Below are 15,260 nucleotides of genomic sequence, written 5' to 3'. Positions count from 1 at the left end.
CTGTTCTTTCTGTTTGATTACTGTTGTGACCTTTGGCTTGTTTCTGGACACTGCTTGAACTCTGATTGCCCTGAATTCTGCCTTTGTTATTTGGATATCCCTGCTGTCAGTCCAGACCTTTTGGCCAGTCCCTGACCCCTCTGCTTGCTATGGACCCCGGACTGCTCCTGACCATCTGTTCCTGTATTGGCTACCGCCTCCTACCTACCTGCTGCAGTATTGAATATAATCTTCCACTTCGCTAAGAGTAAAGTCCTGGGGGCATGCAAGTACCTGTGAGCACAACAAGGTCTATGGAAAAGGTGGCTGCTATAGACAAAGACCTCTGTCACCTATTCTGGTGCTATATACGACCTCCCCTTTCACTGTATTTCTAATATACACTAATTTGGGGTTTCATTAAATCGCAAACTTGTACTAAAACACTTTGCAAACTTTTGAAAAGCACTATCTACTCTGTAGGCTGCAAAGCTATCATATCTATAATTGATCACTCTGTTTTTGCTCCTGACCCCGTTATCAGAAACCCATGAAGAAGCCTGGGAAAAAGATATAGGGATCTCCTTGGACAACAAGGGATGGTCTGTGATCAGGAAAATAATTGATCAAGCATTCGTTAATGTGAGCATAAAGGAAAACGCTTATAAAATATTCTCACGCTGGTACATAGTCCCAATTGAGATTGATCGTATATACCCTTTGGTATCCAACAGATGTTAGAGGGGCTGCAGAGCAATCGGTACGTACCTCCACATTTGGTGGGAATGCCCTATCATCCAACAGTTCTAGGATATTGCCCTAGATGTAATCAAAACAGATCACGAAAGTCTGGATGTCAAAAGGACCCTTTATTACTTCTGCTTAATAACCCAATCACTGCAACGAGTAAGCCCACAGACCAATTAATACTACATATTAGTCATGCCTCTAAATTGCTGATAACGAGGATATGAAAAAAAAACCTCTAACCCCATTCCAGAACATAACTGTTGAATACAATATGGCATATATCCTCTATGGATCAGGCAAATTAGAATCTTATGGAAGATGTTAAATTTTCACCTGATATAACTCCCTCACTAGGGATCCTCTACAAGTCGTGTAGTCCTGATGTATTCATAAAACTCACAGATATGCGGTCCTTGATGGAGGGTATCTGATAATATTGCACTGTGAACTATTATTATCCATAAGGTTTTTATTCCTATCTTTAATTCTGTGTTTTTATCTGAAATTTGTTTGTTTGCATTTGTGTCAAGTATGGCCATACTATTTTTTAGTTGCTTTTAACAAATATTCACCGTAGAGTTATATATGGTTGTTGCGCCTGTTTTGCATATACATTACGTGGGGTATTAGGTATCTGTCTAGGCAGCACACCATTATTTTCTCTAATATATCACTGGCATATAGTAAATTTACTAAAGTCATCTCTATTTTAATTAGTGTGTAGGCATATACTGGTGTAGCGCCAACTCCTATCATATATATATCCTCTATGAAATATATTACTGCTCTTCTCAATATTTTACCCAATTTCCATGCAACATGGGCTCCATGGTTCCAATCTTACAATTCCTTTGTCCCTGGCCTGGTCTGAATGGAGACTTCTCTTTGCTTCATTGCCCTTTACCTTCCCTCCCACCCTTTATTCCCCTACCCTTTCTCTCCCCACCTTCAATTTTAAAAATTCATCCTGCATCCTGAATGTTGATTTGTCTAACAACCTGCATATGTGCAACTTGTATCTCTCTGTTCTTTTCCGCTGGCTATACACTATAATGGTTCTATTTGTTTATTTGGTCCCACATGATATTTGCTATGTTAATATGAGACACCTGTTTTTGGGTTTTATGTCTTGTTATGTATTTGATGCAGTGTGAAACTAAAGAGACTAAAAAAAAAATAATAAAAAAAAAATAAATTCTTGGTTCTTTTGTCTTTGGTTGAGGTGTTGTTTTCCTTTGCACTTTTTAAATGCCTCATATAAAAAAATCTTTTAGGCTATCCTCTTTGATTTTCGAGCAGGCTATATGCTTTAATATTTCTAAGTAGGTTTCGAATGTACAAACAAATACATTTAAGCCACTTTGGATGCTTCTTAGACAATAATTAAAATGACTACTCCTATAATGCAAATAGTCACAAATGTTTTAATCTTCGAAGATAAGAGATATAGAGAAAGTTAACATCCATGTGGAAAAACAGGTGAGTAAATTTGAATTAAGAAAGGTGACAACTGTGATTCTATTATTTTACGTTGTGAGCATCATCTTGAAGGTATCTGTGTTACAAATGTTGTCATTGTGGGATGCTTAGGAAAGCCGGATTCAGCTCCCTACCTACCCAAACAAACAAAATGGAGGAAATGTCAAAGAGCCTTTTGCAAGTTACTGCTGCACAGCAATCACAAGTGTTGCAAGTGGCTACTGCTCAGGAGAAAACTACTTGGCTGATGCAAGCACAACTACATTTTTAATACAGGCACTGCAGAACAAGGAGGTACAGTCCATATCCACTTTTCAGACAATGATGCAAGCGGACTATGCTGAAGCAAGCTTGATAATCTTTAATGGGCCACTAAGTCTGCAATATGACTGGAAGATAAGAGGGCTGAAATTCTAGCACCATAGTTATGCAGCAAAGTTCAACAAGCTTACAGAGATTTCGATGAAATAGAGGCACTTGACTGTTGACAATTGGGAGATTTTGGCTCAGATTGCAATCACGGTCGCTGGTAGAGCTCAACAAATTCATGACTGGCAGTTTGAGAGATCACTTCACATTGAATAGAGCTCTTAAGCAATGCGACTCACAAACATTCGATAAACTCGTCACAATTGCGGGGAGATTCAGCACTATGCAGCAGACAACAAAACCACTAAGCCCATACTTCATTCAAAAGAGGGGTATAGATTGCCAAAATGCCCCTGCTGAGTGCACCTAGTTCTCTGTATATATGAAACCACCGAGACCTACAACAGAACGCTGTTGACGATCACGGTCAAGGATCAGACTGTCACTGTAGTGGACAACATAGTCCCAAAATTGCCATACCCACTTATACTGGGACAGGTATTTCCATTCTTTGGAGACAAGTGACAAAAGAGGAAGCTGTCCTAAAGGAACTGCTTTACCAGGGAGATATGCCCAGTAAGCTACAGAAAACCAGCCAGAAAAAGTGTCAGGAGAAGTGGCACTGGTTGGAGAAGAACAGTGGCATCTTGCTGCGAGGCGCCAAACACCACCGCCAAAGGCAAACGTTGAAGGCTTCCTTTCGGATGCTAAAGAAAAGGTAGTTGGAAACATGCAGCCTTGAAAACAAAGAACAATTAAAAGGAAGGTATAAAGAAAAATCTCCAGGATGAGCTTTGTAGTTATGCTTGTCCGAGATATCCAAACCTTGACTTTTATCACAGGAAGTGTCACACTAATGAATGACATAGTAGGTAACCAGATGGTAACATGACACCTTTGTGACCAGTGGTGAGTGGCTCAGACAAATATACATTTAAAAAATCTTTTTAAGTGTTCAATGAGTGATTATGCCAATGTTGAGGTAAACCAGCTGGAGACATATATATAGATTACAGCAATAAGGACAACATATAGTGCTCTTTCCTAATCATCACGGTACCTGATATTATACAATGAATGAATGAAACTGTTTATCACAGATTCTGCAGAATCTCTACGTCTCTAACACATCCTTTTCTTATACTCTCCAAACTATGTAATAATACATGCAATGAGAAGAGAAACAAGGTTATCACCTTGAGAAAGACTATTCAGTTGAAAAGCATTGGTGGTGTGTGGCAGGTGAAGCCGTGTAATATCACTCGTGACGCAGTCCATCAAGACGGCAGCAGCCCGGGTATTGTCAGCTTATATGTGTGGATGCTTATTACCATTTACCATCTGGTACGAGTAGATTACCCACATATAGCTTTGTCAATTTATGTGTTTTTTAAATGTAATAAATGGAAGTTCTTTACAATTAATCGTGACTTCTTAGATTATACAGAATTATGCTATGGATTTTTTGTTTATCTTCTCTGTTCATGTATAATTACATTGCAGAATATCTACGTCTCTAACACATATCCTTTTCTTATACTCTCCAAACAGAATCTGTGATTGTGGAGTCAATCTATAACTACATACTACGAGTCCTTTGAAGGAGATTGTGGTTGGAATCTTCTATGGAGAGGAGACTCTGTTCTTCATTCTTTTCTATACCAGAGAATATCTTCGTTTAAAAAGGACTCTAAGAACTGTGATTTTAAAAATTGTGGTTTTGGCATTTTCACATATACTTGCTTAAACAATTTAATTCATTCATTGTATAATATCGGGTACCGTGATGATTAGGAATTGAGCGCTATCTGTTGTCCTAATTTCTGTAATCTATATATATATATATGTTTCTTTAGCACTGATTGGGTAAAAGTGCTTCAAGGATTAACAGCTGCATTTTCCTATTGGAGCGCCGAGGAAAGCTGTGCATTTCTTTGTAGTTCTATAAAGCTGAAGAGACATATCCATTTGCAGAAAGGATTGCAAATAGTGATCAACATAATAGGAAGGATTATAGTTATAAGACCCAGTGAAATAATAGGAGGTGAAATATGTGACTTGTGAATTTATGCAAGGTGGTGAAAAATAGAAGTAACAGGATGTTTAATAAGCAAAATATTAAACTCTTCCATCAGTATCACCCCCTTGCACAGAGTATTTGCTAACAGACTTCTTAATTCTTGGTAATATGATCTAGCTGGATCATTTAGTCATGTAATTGTCTCAAAGTTTCTTAGAATCCAACTCCCTCCTTTGTCTGTTGGGTTTAAGATGAATCATCCTTAAGTTCTTTCAGAACTGTTTTTTTCTGATCCAGTAAGAACGGTTATCATACGGTCAAGTCTATTTCTCCCACAAAGTTATTTAAAACCAACCATTGTTCTTTTACATAAGTATTCAATGGTAGTACTTTTTGGACCAATAGGGGAAAAAAAATCTAAATTCCTCTTAGATTTATAATCTCTTTTCCCTTTTGGAGAACCAATGGTTTGTCCTAGTAAATTAATATCAATGATTGGATATTGGTCATACAAGGGATTAGTCCCAGATTACCTTCTTCCAATAAGGATCCATATTCGAAAATGCTATTCATATCCTTGATATTGAATATAATCACTGTTACTTCCAAACCTTTTCTCTCAAGTTCTTAACAAGTGAAATATCATTTACAAAATAATGTTCTTTTAAAATACTTAAATTCAAGAAAAAGATCAAACAAGTTGGTGTTAGTAATTGGTGCAAAGTTTGATCCGTTTTTCTTTTTTAATAAGACAACTATGCACCACTCAGGGGTTTATTGGACAGATTGAAGTTCATTTTTGCTTTTCTCATTTATCTCCCACCTCTTCCCTGTGTGGGGGTTCTGCAGTAAGAAAACTTTTCACACGTTGAAGATTTAAATTTTGGTTTGTCACCTAGATTTCAAAGATCTTCCTTGTGAGAAACCTTTCCATCCCTATGAAGGTGATCGCTGGCTATAGGCGTCATGGGTCCACTTCTAGTGGAAAGGGATATACTGCAAGAGTATAGTCTATCAGTATAAAATACACTCCTAAAAAGATCTCTTACAACACTAGTCAACTGTTGCTTGTTCCTCAAATTGGGACTAAAAGACGTCTGATGGACCCATATTCATCTTATGCGATGGCTATTGATATCCTAGGATTGATTAAAGGTTCGACATCTTCTGTCATAACTTCTAACATCCCCAATGATAATCACAATTGTCTCTCAGAAATGTATTTTTTTACCCTCTATTAAGTCCCTTTACATTGTTCCATTTTTGTACCCAGTATATCCTTATATTTAAATAGATATTGTTTACCTCCTCTGACTGTAAATTCATTAACTTTCTTCTTTCTATGTTTTATTAATAACCACATGAGACACATAGAACAAACATTCGAGAGTCCTATTCCAACTCTTTAGTAAAGTCATTAATAAAAAGGGATTAAATATCTTTGCAATTAGATAAAATTGGACAACCCCAGTAAACAGATTAATGAATCTTCCTTTCCCTCTCAGATTTGGTGTAATTTCAGGAACATTTTTATTCTTGCTGTCGAAGTCAGCAATTCGGATAAAGTCATTTCAATTAATATCGAGCAAACTTGATTGTCTTTGTCTGAAATTATGCGTAGAGCACGCTACGGCGTGGAAGGGCGTATCCAGCCGTAACACCTGGCAATAACAGTTTTTACACTTTTGTATACATTCGCACAAGCAAACACATTTGTAAAATAGTACACATAAATCGTAGTTGCAACACATAGTTATTTATGTCGAAATATAGTAGTGTTTATGTGTAAAGGAAATATGTCATGTCTGATATCATATTAATCCCCTTTACATCAGCAGCTGTCCGATGCATTCGGCGAAGAGATCGCACATTGCATACTCTAGTTATTGATGTTAGGGAATAAACCTTTAATATGATGCCGACTATAAAATGCTAATAGACTAGTTGTAACTGGAGTCTTGGCGGGAACAAAGGAACACATCCCCTGGAGAGATGACCCCCACCTTTGGATTCTTTAGATTGAACTAGCCTATGATCTGCAACCCCCTGGACCTTCCTGAAGCCTAGACCAATAAAAGCAAGCCAATACCATCTGCATTGTTTTACTGTATTTCTGTTTGCATATAAGCAGTAGCTTTCATCTAGTGTTCAGTCATATAGACCACAGACTTCAGACCTGAGTGACTGTTCACTGGATCCAGAGCGCCTGCGATAAGTAACGGCTGTACTTATTATTATTATTTCGCTTGAATTATTCTGCTACTTTTTGAGAATAAATATTTGTGCGTTGGAAACACAAATCGAGATTCGACAATCGTTATTGGATAGCGACAAAACGTGCATAACATTGCATAGCAGGTCTTGTTTATGTGAGAGGATAGAGACTAGAAAACATTATAGAAAAAGATCCTTGGTGGAATACAGTAAGTGCAGTTAGGATGTTATAAAAATGTAATATTGTTTTTTGCTGTTGGTTGGGTCCCGATGGGGGAAGCTAGTATCGCAAATGACCACCTGAACCCTTCTGTCACTGACAGAATGATTTATGTCACAGTCACTGTACAATTGTGTAAACACACACTAAAACGGTGTGTGTCGACTTGTTCAGACCTCCCCTCTACTCACTACTTGCTATAACTTCACACTATTACACACTCAAGATGAGACAGGTTACCTACATCCTAACTACTCGCTCCTCACATTGGCTCTCCTCTTGGACAAGGCAGCCACTTCCCAAGCATCAATAAACTTTCCAGACTAAAGAAAAGGATAATTATTGGGTTGTCATCTGACCTATCATATTGCTTTATTGCTTGCAACACATGTCACTGTCTCCACAAATTAATACTAAAGTCATTAATGAGGCACAGTATACTTTATTCTTGGACAGGATTTTCATACATATCTTTCAAATTGTGACTCCAGTTTCAGATTATCTACAAAAGGCGTGGTCTGGACATATTAAAAGCATAGCTTATGATTGGCGCTGCCAAAAGGTCTGCTTCAGAAGCTTAGATTTAGTTTATGGAGATGGGGGGGTTTTCCCTTGCGCTCAAGTATACCAATGGGAATCAGCAAGTGGTGAATAAGTGTGGCTGCGGAGGGTGGATATTGTGGAGTTAGAGCCAGATGAGGAAATGAGAAAGGGCACATGTGGGCAAGGGTACCAAGGTGAAATGGCAAAATATGTCAAATTATGTAACAAGGGGAAATGACAAAAGTGAGATAAATATAAAATACATGCAAATAAATGGATGCTGAATGATGAATAGTTGAAGTCTCTACAGATTTGATATCAGTCCCGGGTGACTTGGACTAGGCGACCTAGAGAGTCTCCAGGGTTGTGATATGTAGAGGATTCACACGGAGGTGGCGACAGTTTACAGGCAGTGCTGCTATACGGTTCGGGATCCAGCAGCTGCACCACGAGCACCCAGCATCCATTACGCATGCTGCCAACCGGAGTCAGGGCCACCCGTCTGACCCGCACAGCATACGGCGTCTGACAGACGCATCCACAGCACAGCCGCGGACCGCAGCTAGACCACACACAAGACCTGCAACAACCACTGCAACGGTAGTTTGAAGCGCACCCACTACCGTATCAAGGTAATTGCATAGGATTGTCAATTGCATAGGATTGTCACCTGCATAGCATCACTGCCTGTAAACGGTTGCTACCTCCGTGTGAATCCTCTACATATAACAACCCTGGAGACACTCTAGGTCGCCTAGTCCGAAGTCACCCAGGACCGATATCAAATCTGTAGAGACTTCAACTATTCATCATTCAGCATGATTTATTTGCATGTATTTTATATTTATCTCACTTTTGTTATTTTCCCTTGTTACATAATTTGACATATTTCGCCATTTTACCTTAGTACCCTTGCCCACATCTGCCCTTTCTCATCTCCTCATCTGGCTCTAACTCCACGATATCCACCCTCCGCAGCCACACTTATTCACCACTTGCTGATTCCCATTGGTATACTTGAGCGCAAGGGAAACCCCCCCCATCGCCATCTATTTAATACGAGTCCGGTTTACTCCTTTCACCTATCTGCTCGTATATCCCAGTTGCCCTAGTGCACACATCCCCTTCTGTTTCATAGATTTAGTTTATGGTGACAAATATTGAAAGGGCCACTACAGTAGTTTTCACATTCAATAAGATAATACATTTGCACATTCATCTTCCCTTCCCAATTCATTGCTGTACCTACAGTACTTCATTAATGCCTCTAAAGGAAATCAAGAAGGCAGCATATGTGGGCACTTTGAAAAGCACAATTGTCAACAACAACTTTATTTGAAGTTATTTCAAATGTAAAGATGCATAGGGCAATCATGGAAGTAATCAAAAGCTATGTCTGAAGATCAAGAACTTGGTTTATGTTTGTGCGGTCTGTAAAAAAAATGTTTTCAGCCCAAGCTGAATTAAAATAATGTTCATAACTACAAGTAAAGCAATTGCTCATTCCTATGCTTTCATTCAAAAGCTGCTGTTTAAATTCTATAATTATACTTAAGAATTTATTTTTGTGTTCATTAACTTTGTGTAAAAGCATAAAACATGAAAAACATGTATTTATTATGGTCTACCAATGTATTAACAACTAAACTCAGTGTACATTTATAAGGATTCTAATGCTCGTTAACTTACCACATATCATATCAATATAGGTGGGTAGATTACAGTCCAAATCAGCTGTTGGAAGACTAATCTGGTGAGATCAAAATAAAAGACAGGTTTAGCAATGATGTTACTGTTAATTCAGAAGTACAGTTTAATATTAATTACCTCACCTTTCCAAGAAGTTCTTCAAATTCTGGTGGCCACTCCTGCATCAGAGTTTCAACTTCAGGCATGGATCTAGGGAGAAATTATTTGCCCTCATAAGATAAGTATACAAAAGGGTGGTAATCTTCTATACATTTCTGTATACCAAACTGGAATAAAGTTTAACGGATTACTTAGGAGTATTTAGTTTGTTCATAAAAAAAAAAAACTCAACTACGTTTTAAATATTTTCCCCAAATTATCCTATGGGAGCCCCACAAATAAATCCATATACATGTGGTGTTACATTTGAATCTCCAGGTAATAAAATAGTCACTTCTGATTTTTTTGATGTTGGCTGCTGGCGGCATGCATATACTTTCGGACTCTCTGGATGAGTTCATGCAGTGGTATAACAGCCTTCCCCTTAAAGACTCATTCTCCTCCACAATGACAGGAGATAGGAGATGGTGTTCTTATTACCGGTGGGATGAAATAAAATGAACTAACTTTTGTGATTGAAATACTCTTACAGATCGGGAAAATTATTTCACTTTGATGTAGCGGAGAATTTTTAGAAAAATGTCCAGTTTTCAATTTTAAAAAAAAGAAGATTTATGTACTTACGTTAAATCCCTTTCTCTGAATTCATCTGGGGGACACCGCTTCCATGGGGTTGTATAAAGGCACATGGAGTTGGCACTTTAATAGTTAACAACTAAACTTGCTGATGACTCCTCCCCTCTGCAACCCCTACAAGCCTCAGTACAATACTAAGGCCCCAATGGAAAGAGCCAAACAACCAAGACCACACAGCAGAAGAGCAGAAGGGAGGGAACACAGTATGCCCCAGATGGATTCAGAGAAAGATTTAACGTCAGAACAAAAATCCTCTTTTCTCAATTATCCACTCTGGGGGACACTGCTACCATGGGGACTTTCTAAAGCAGTCCCCTAAGGGAGGGATAGCTCTGATCGCCCTGTTTACAAAACATTGCGGCCAAAACCAGCGCCTGAGGACGCAAAAACTGGCATCATTTTGTGAATATATGCACAGAGAACCAGGTAGCCGCCCAGCAAAGCTGATCCACAGAAACACTATGACCCAAGAAGCACCCACCGAACGAGTGGAATGAACAGTGAGTCTGACTGGCACAAGTGGGTTCAAACTCACATAAGCATGTTTTATCATAGCCCTAATCCAACGAGCAATAGTTTGCTTGGTGGCCGGCCAACCCCTTTTTGGGAGACAGAGGACAAAAAGGGAATCCGTCCTTCTACAAGACGAATTCCTATCAACATAGATCGGCAGAGCTCTATCTACATCCAAGGAAGCTGGGGAGTAAGTACCCACTGAGTACACCCCTTCCCTAAAGGCCAGAACCACAATTTCTTGATTTATGTGGAAACCGGAGACCACCTTTGGAAGAAAGGGACCATCCTAATGACCGCACTATCTTCATGGAACACCAGGTACAGTATTCTGCATGACAAGGCTCCTGACACAGACACTCTGCGCGCCAAGACTATGGCCAGCAGAAAAAAACACCTTCCATGTCAAAAGGCATACATCTGCTGAACCAAGCGGTTCAAAAGGTGGTTTCTTTAAAACATTTAAAACCAGATTGAGGTCCCAGAGAGCCCAAGGTGGAACATAAGGAAGTTGAACCCTCAATACTCCCTGGAGAAAAGTACTAATATAAGGTAAATTAGCTAGCTTACGATGGAAAATCACAGAGAGGGAAGATATCTGAACCTTCAGTGAACTTAATCTAAGCCCTGCTTCCAAACCTGTTTGCAGTAAAGAAAACGAGAAATCTTGAAGGATTCTTCCCTGAGTAAGTGACTCTCACACCGGCTAAGAAACTCGCCAAACCCTCTGATAAATTTGCGCTGAAGATGGCTTCCGTGTCCGCATCAGCGTCTCCACTACAATTTGAGAGAATCCCTTGGACTGAAAGAGGCCGGCTTCAAAAGCCACTCCATTAAAGCTAGACGAGGCAAGTCCAGGTAATAAAACAGTCCATGCTTGAGCAGGTCGGGTCGAGGAGGCAGGGTCAAACCCGGTCTATCATCTGTAAAATGTTGGCATAACAAACTCGCCTGGGCCAAATTAGTGCCACTAGAATGACCGGAAGTCCTCCCAGATGAATTCGCCTGAGAACTCAGGAAATAGATAACCCAGTTGAAAATCCCAGCTCAATGTCATCACAACCACCACTGCTGCCAGTGGGTCCCTGGGTTTTGAACAAAACCTGGGTACCTGTGTGTTGTACCTGGAGGCCATCAAGCCCAAATCTGGACTGCCCCACCTCTCAATCAGATCCTGAAACACCTGCGGATGCAGGGACCACTCTCCCGAAAGCATTCCGTGTCTGCTGAGATAATCCGCTTCCCAGCTGTCGACTCCTGAGATGAACACTGTCAATATCACAGGACCGAAGTTCTCTGCCCAAGCGAAGATCTAGTTTGTCACATTCATAGTTCAAACACTTTTTGTTACTCCCCTGCTGATTTACGTATGCCACCGCCATGGCATTGTCAGATTGAAGACGCACCCTGAAGCAAAGTTTGCGAGAGCTGAAGGGCCAGGAGCATCGCCTTTAGTTCGAGAACGTTGATAGGCAGCAATGTGTCCCTGCGTGTCCAAAAACTTTGAAAACACAGCCTTAAAGCCACTGCTCTCCATACCTGAAGGCTGGCATCAGTAGTATCCAAGGTCCAAGACCAAGGTACGAAGGAGCCACCAACAAAGGGAAAGGCGGGTCTTTGGAGACAGTCTCATCCTTTGGTATTCGAGATGGAGAGGGAACCCTGAATATTGCCGATGAAGGTCCCACTGGAATGCACAAGACTGAAACTACCGTATGGAATGGTTTTGAAGGTCGACACCATGAGTCCCAGCCTCATGCCTAGGTGCATGGAAGGACAAGAGTGTTGTAGCATTCTCCTTACCACCTCCCGCAGGGAGTGAGCCTTGGGTTCCACAAGGAAAACCCTTTGATGAATGGTGTCCATTAGGAGACCTAAGATGATCATCCTTTGGCAAGAAACCAACTGAGACTTGGGATAATTGGTTATCCTTCCATGTCTCTCCAGGATTTGAATGGTCCAAAACAGAAAATGTTCCAGCCTGCCGCTTGACAACCCCTTCAGGAGAAGGTCGTCCAAGTAAGGAATAATGTATATTCCTATGATCCACAAGAGTGCAGCCATTACTGCGATAATTTTTGTAAAAACTCTGAGCGGTTGACAGTCCTAAAGGTAACACTTTGAACTGAAAAAGAGCGCTTTCTACCGTGAAACGAATGAGGGGTTGATGTCCCTCCCAGATGGGGACATGTAGATAAGAGTACCTAATATATATCAACGCCATAAACTCCTGGGTTCCAGACTGTTGATTACTGAGCGGGCTGATTCCATCCGGAACTTGTCCACTCTGATGTATTGACTTATTCCCTTGAGATTCTGGACAGCCCAAAAAGACCCATCCTGCTTGGGAACCAAGAAGAGATTAGATTAAGATCCCCAGCCCTTTTGAGACACTGGAACATTACAAAATCACACCTGCTGAAGGGAAACCACTGACAAGCATCGCCTGCCTTTTCTCCCAATTTTGCGGTAAAAAGGTGGCGAAGAACCCATGAGGAGCAAGTCCTGACAAATCTATGATGTACCCGCTGGTCATAATACCGAGGATACATGGGTCCCAGGAGGATGCCACGCACTGATCTTGGAACATTAGTAGGCGACATCTTTTCCCCCACGAGGAGCCGGGAACTCCTGTCTTGCTGACTGTCCGAACTTTTGGATGTCGGACGTCTCTTGGAGTGAGACCCCCTGCCTCTATGGGCCTGCTCCCTGGACGCCTGAAGTATGCCTCTGTGGGTTTCCCCATGAAAGGACTGCCCGGTGACTAATCATGGTATCTGATTCTGGTCCAAATAGAACAGACCCAGAATAAGGTAGGGCCTCCAGAGACTTTGTAGACTCAACGTCCGCATCCCAAGAATGAAGCCAGAGTGTTCTCTTGGTGGCTACTGCCGATGCCGAAACAGCATAAGAAAGAGACAACGCATTTTGGGCGGCTTCATATAAATAGCCAGCAGCTTCTTTCATTGCATCGCGAATGACAGTAGCTCTGAATCTTGTAGCCCGGCTGCCAACTGGTCTGCCCAAGATTCCATAGTTCAAGCGAAACATGTTGAAGCAAACATGGGTCTAAAAGAAGTACCAGCCGTAGAAAAAATAGTTTTGAAGACACCTTCAATCTTTCTATCTGTTGGGGTCCTGAAGGACTGCCGACCTGCAAAGTGGTCTGACGGGCCAGACTAGCTACCAGAGAGTCCACTTTGGGCACCTGTTCCCAGCATACCACCTCCTGTTCCTGTATGGAATACAGATTAGCAAACCTGCGAGGAATAGAGAACCTTCTATCTTGTTGTTTTCAAGCGGCTTCTGCAATATCCGAGAGTTCTGCAGAACTAGGAAAACAAAACGTTTTGGCCTTTTTTCGTTTAAAAATAGCCCTTGATCAGAGACTACCATGACCAGATCCTGAATACCCTGGTTCTTTATATTTTCATCATAGCCGCTACCATCTCCTAACTGGGTAGAGTCCGAGTCTTCCACCACTGCTTCTTCTTCAGAGGAACCCTCTGAATCAGACCCTAGTTGGAATCCTTCTAGGGGAATCCGGGAACCTATTTAAGCAGTCTAAGCGCTTCCCTAGGGAAGGTCTCCTCCATTTCATTGTGATACTGTCGCCCCCGCCTCTACAGAGGCCATTAGGGTGGAACTTGTAGAGGGGCCTGCAGTCATTGCTGTGGTCTCCGACAGTCTGGTAATTAGCTGAGTGAGTATGGAAACAGACTATTTCAGTGAGGATTACCCATGTTGGTTCCTCCACCGTTACGAGCCACTCCCCTGGGTCTGCGTGCCACCAGTGCCTGCTTCACATTGTGCCCAAACAGCCCCCTGGTCCTTCTGACCCACAGGAAGTTTTGCAGCACACACAAAACAGGTATAAAATTTTACCAGTGCACTTTTCCCTTTGTCAGACATTGTAAAAACAAAATATAGTTCAGAGTATAGTTCAATCACACCACAGGGAGAATAAGAACAGTACAATTACTAGATTTGGCCCTGGCAAGTAGCCCCAAAACAGTAATATACCAAACTCTGTTATAGACATATTTAGGACTGAGCACTCAATAATAAAACTATCCTAAAAGTGCTTAGAGAATTCAAACAGTAATACTCTAAGTGCTAATAAGACGGAATAGACTATTACTACTATCTATGCATATATAGTGTAGTCTACAATTTTAAAACCCCCATGGGGTACTTAGCTGAGTGAAGTCCAAAGGGTTTGCAGGAGGATGAGAGGAATGGAGTCAGCCCACAACTGCCAGTCTGACGGGGTCCCGGCGTGCCTGAGCTTCTGTGCAAAATCTCAGTTGTACAGCAGGGTGATTTTGGTGAGTATTCTCCTACTCCAGCCGATACCAAGATGTGTGGGGAAGTCTATTTAGTGCCTCGCTCTCAGCACAATCTTCTGTGGATCAACTCTTTACACCGACCTTTATAGGTCAAACCGTGGCTGCCCAGGGTGTCAAACCGTGGCTGCCCAGGGTGTCTCCGCAGTATACACACTACCCATCGCTCCGCCTTTTCCTTTGTATAGCTGCACAAGATCCAAGTCCCCCCTATGCCTCAGTGGGGGACTTGATATCTCCCAACATGGCTGCTCACCTGTCCGGGACTCAACGCTCCATGCCCATAAGTGACAGCCGTGACCCGGGCGATTTTCACCATCATCCAATAACCTCTGGATCATTTACATCTATTTTTCAGTCATTTCAAGCTGACTCTTTGTAG

The 15,260-nt window shown here is 41.3% G+C and overlaps 1 protein-coding gene across 6 annotated transcripts in view; it reads right to left on the bottom strand.

Moving 5' to 3' along the window:
• The window catches only part of IFT46 (intraflagellar transport 46), an 89,350-nt gene that overhangs the window by 31,895 nt on the left and 42,195 nt on the right, over nt 1-15,260 (bottom strand). For 5 of the 6 annotated variants that reach the window (XM_075189765.1, XM_075189768.1, XM_075189763.1 and 2 more), the window contains 2 exons: nt 9,407-9,473; nt 9,264-9,324 (listed from right to left, as the gene is read on the bottom strand). In XM_075189765.1, the coding sequence (XP_075045866.1) occupies nt 9,264-9,324; nt 9,407-9,473 (128 nt within the window). Of the gene's footprint in view, nt 1-7,322; nt 7,355-9,263; nt 9,325-9,406; nt 9,474-15,260 lie in introns of those variants that run through there. The other variant, XM_075189766.1, reaches the window with a different exon arrangement.

This window comes from Mixophyes fleayi, chromosome 11 (assembly GCF_038048845.1).
Source record: "Mixophyes fleayi isolate aMixFle1 chromosome 11, aMixFle1.hap1, whole genome shotgun sequence".
NCBI classification, from domain to species: Eukaryota; Metazoa; Chordata; class Amphibia; order Anura; family Limnodynastidae; genus Mixophyes; species Mixophyes fleayi.
The sequence above is the reverse complement of the archived record's forward strand: the minus strand, read 5'-3'. Positions and strand labels throughout refer to the sequence as shown.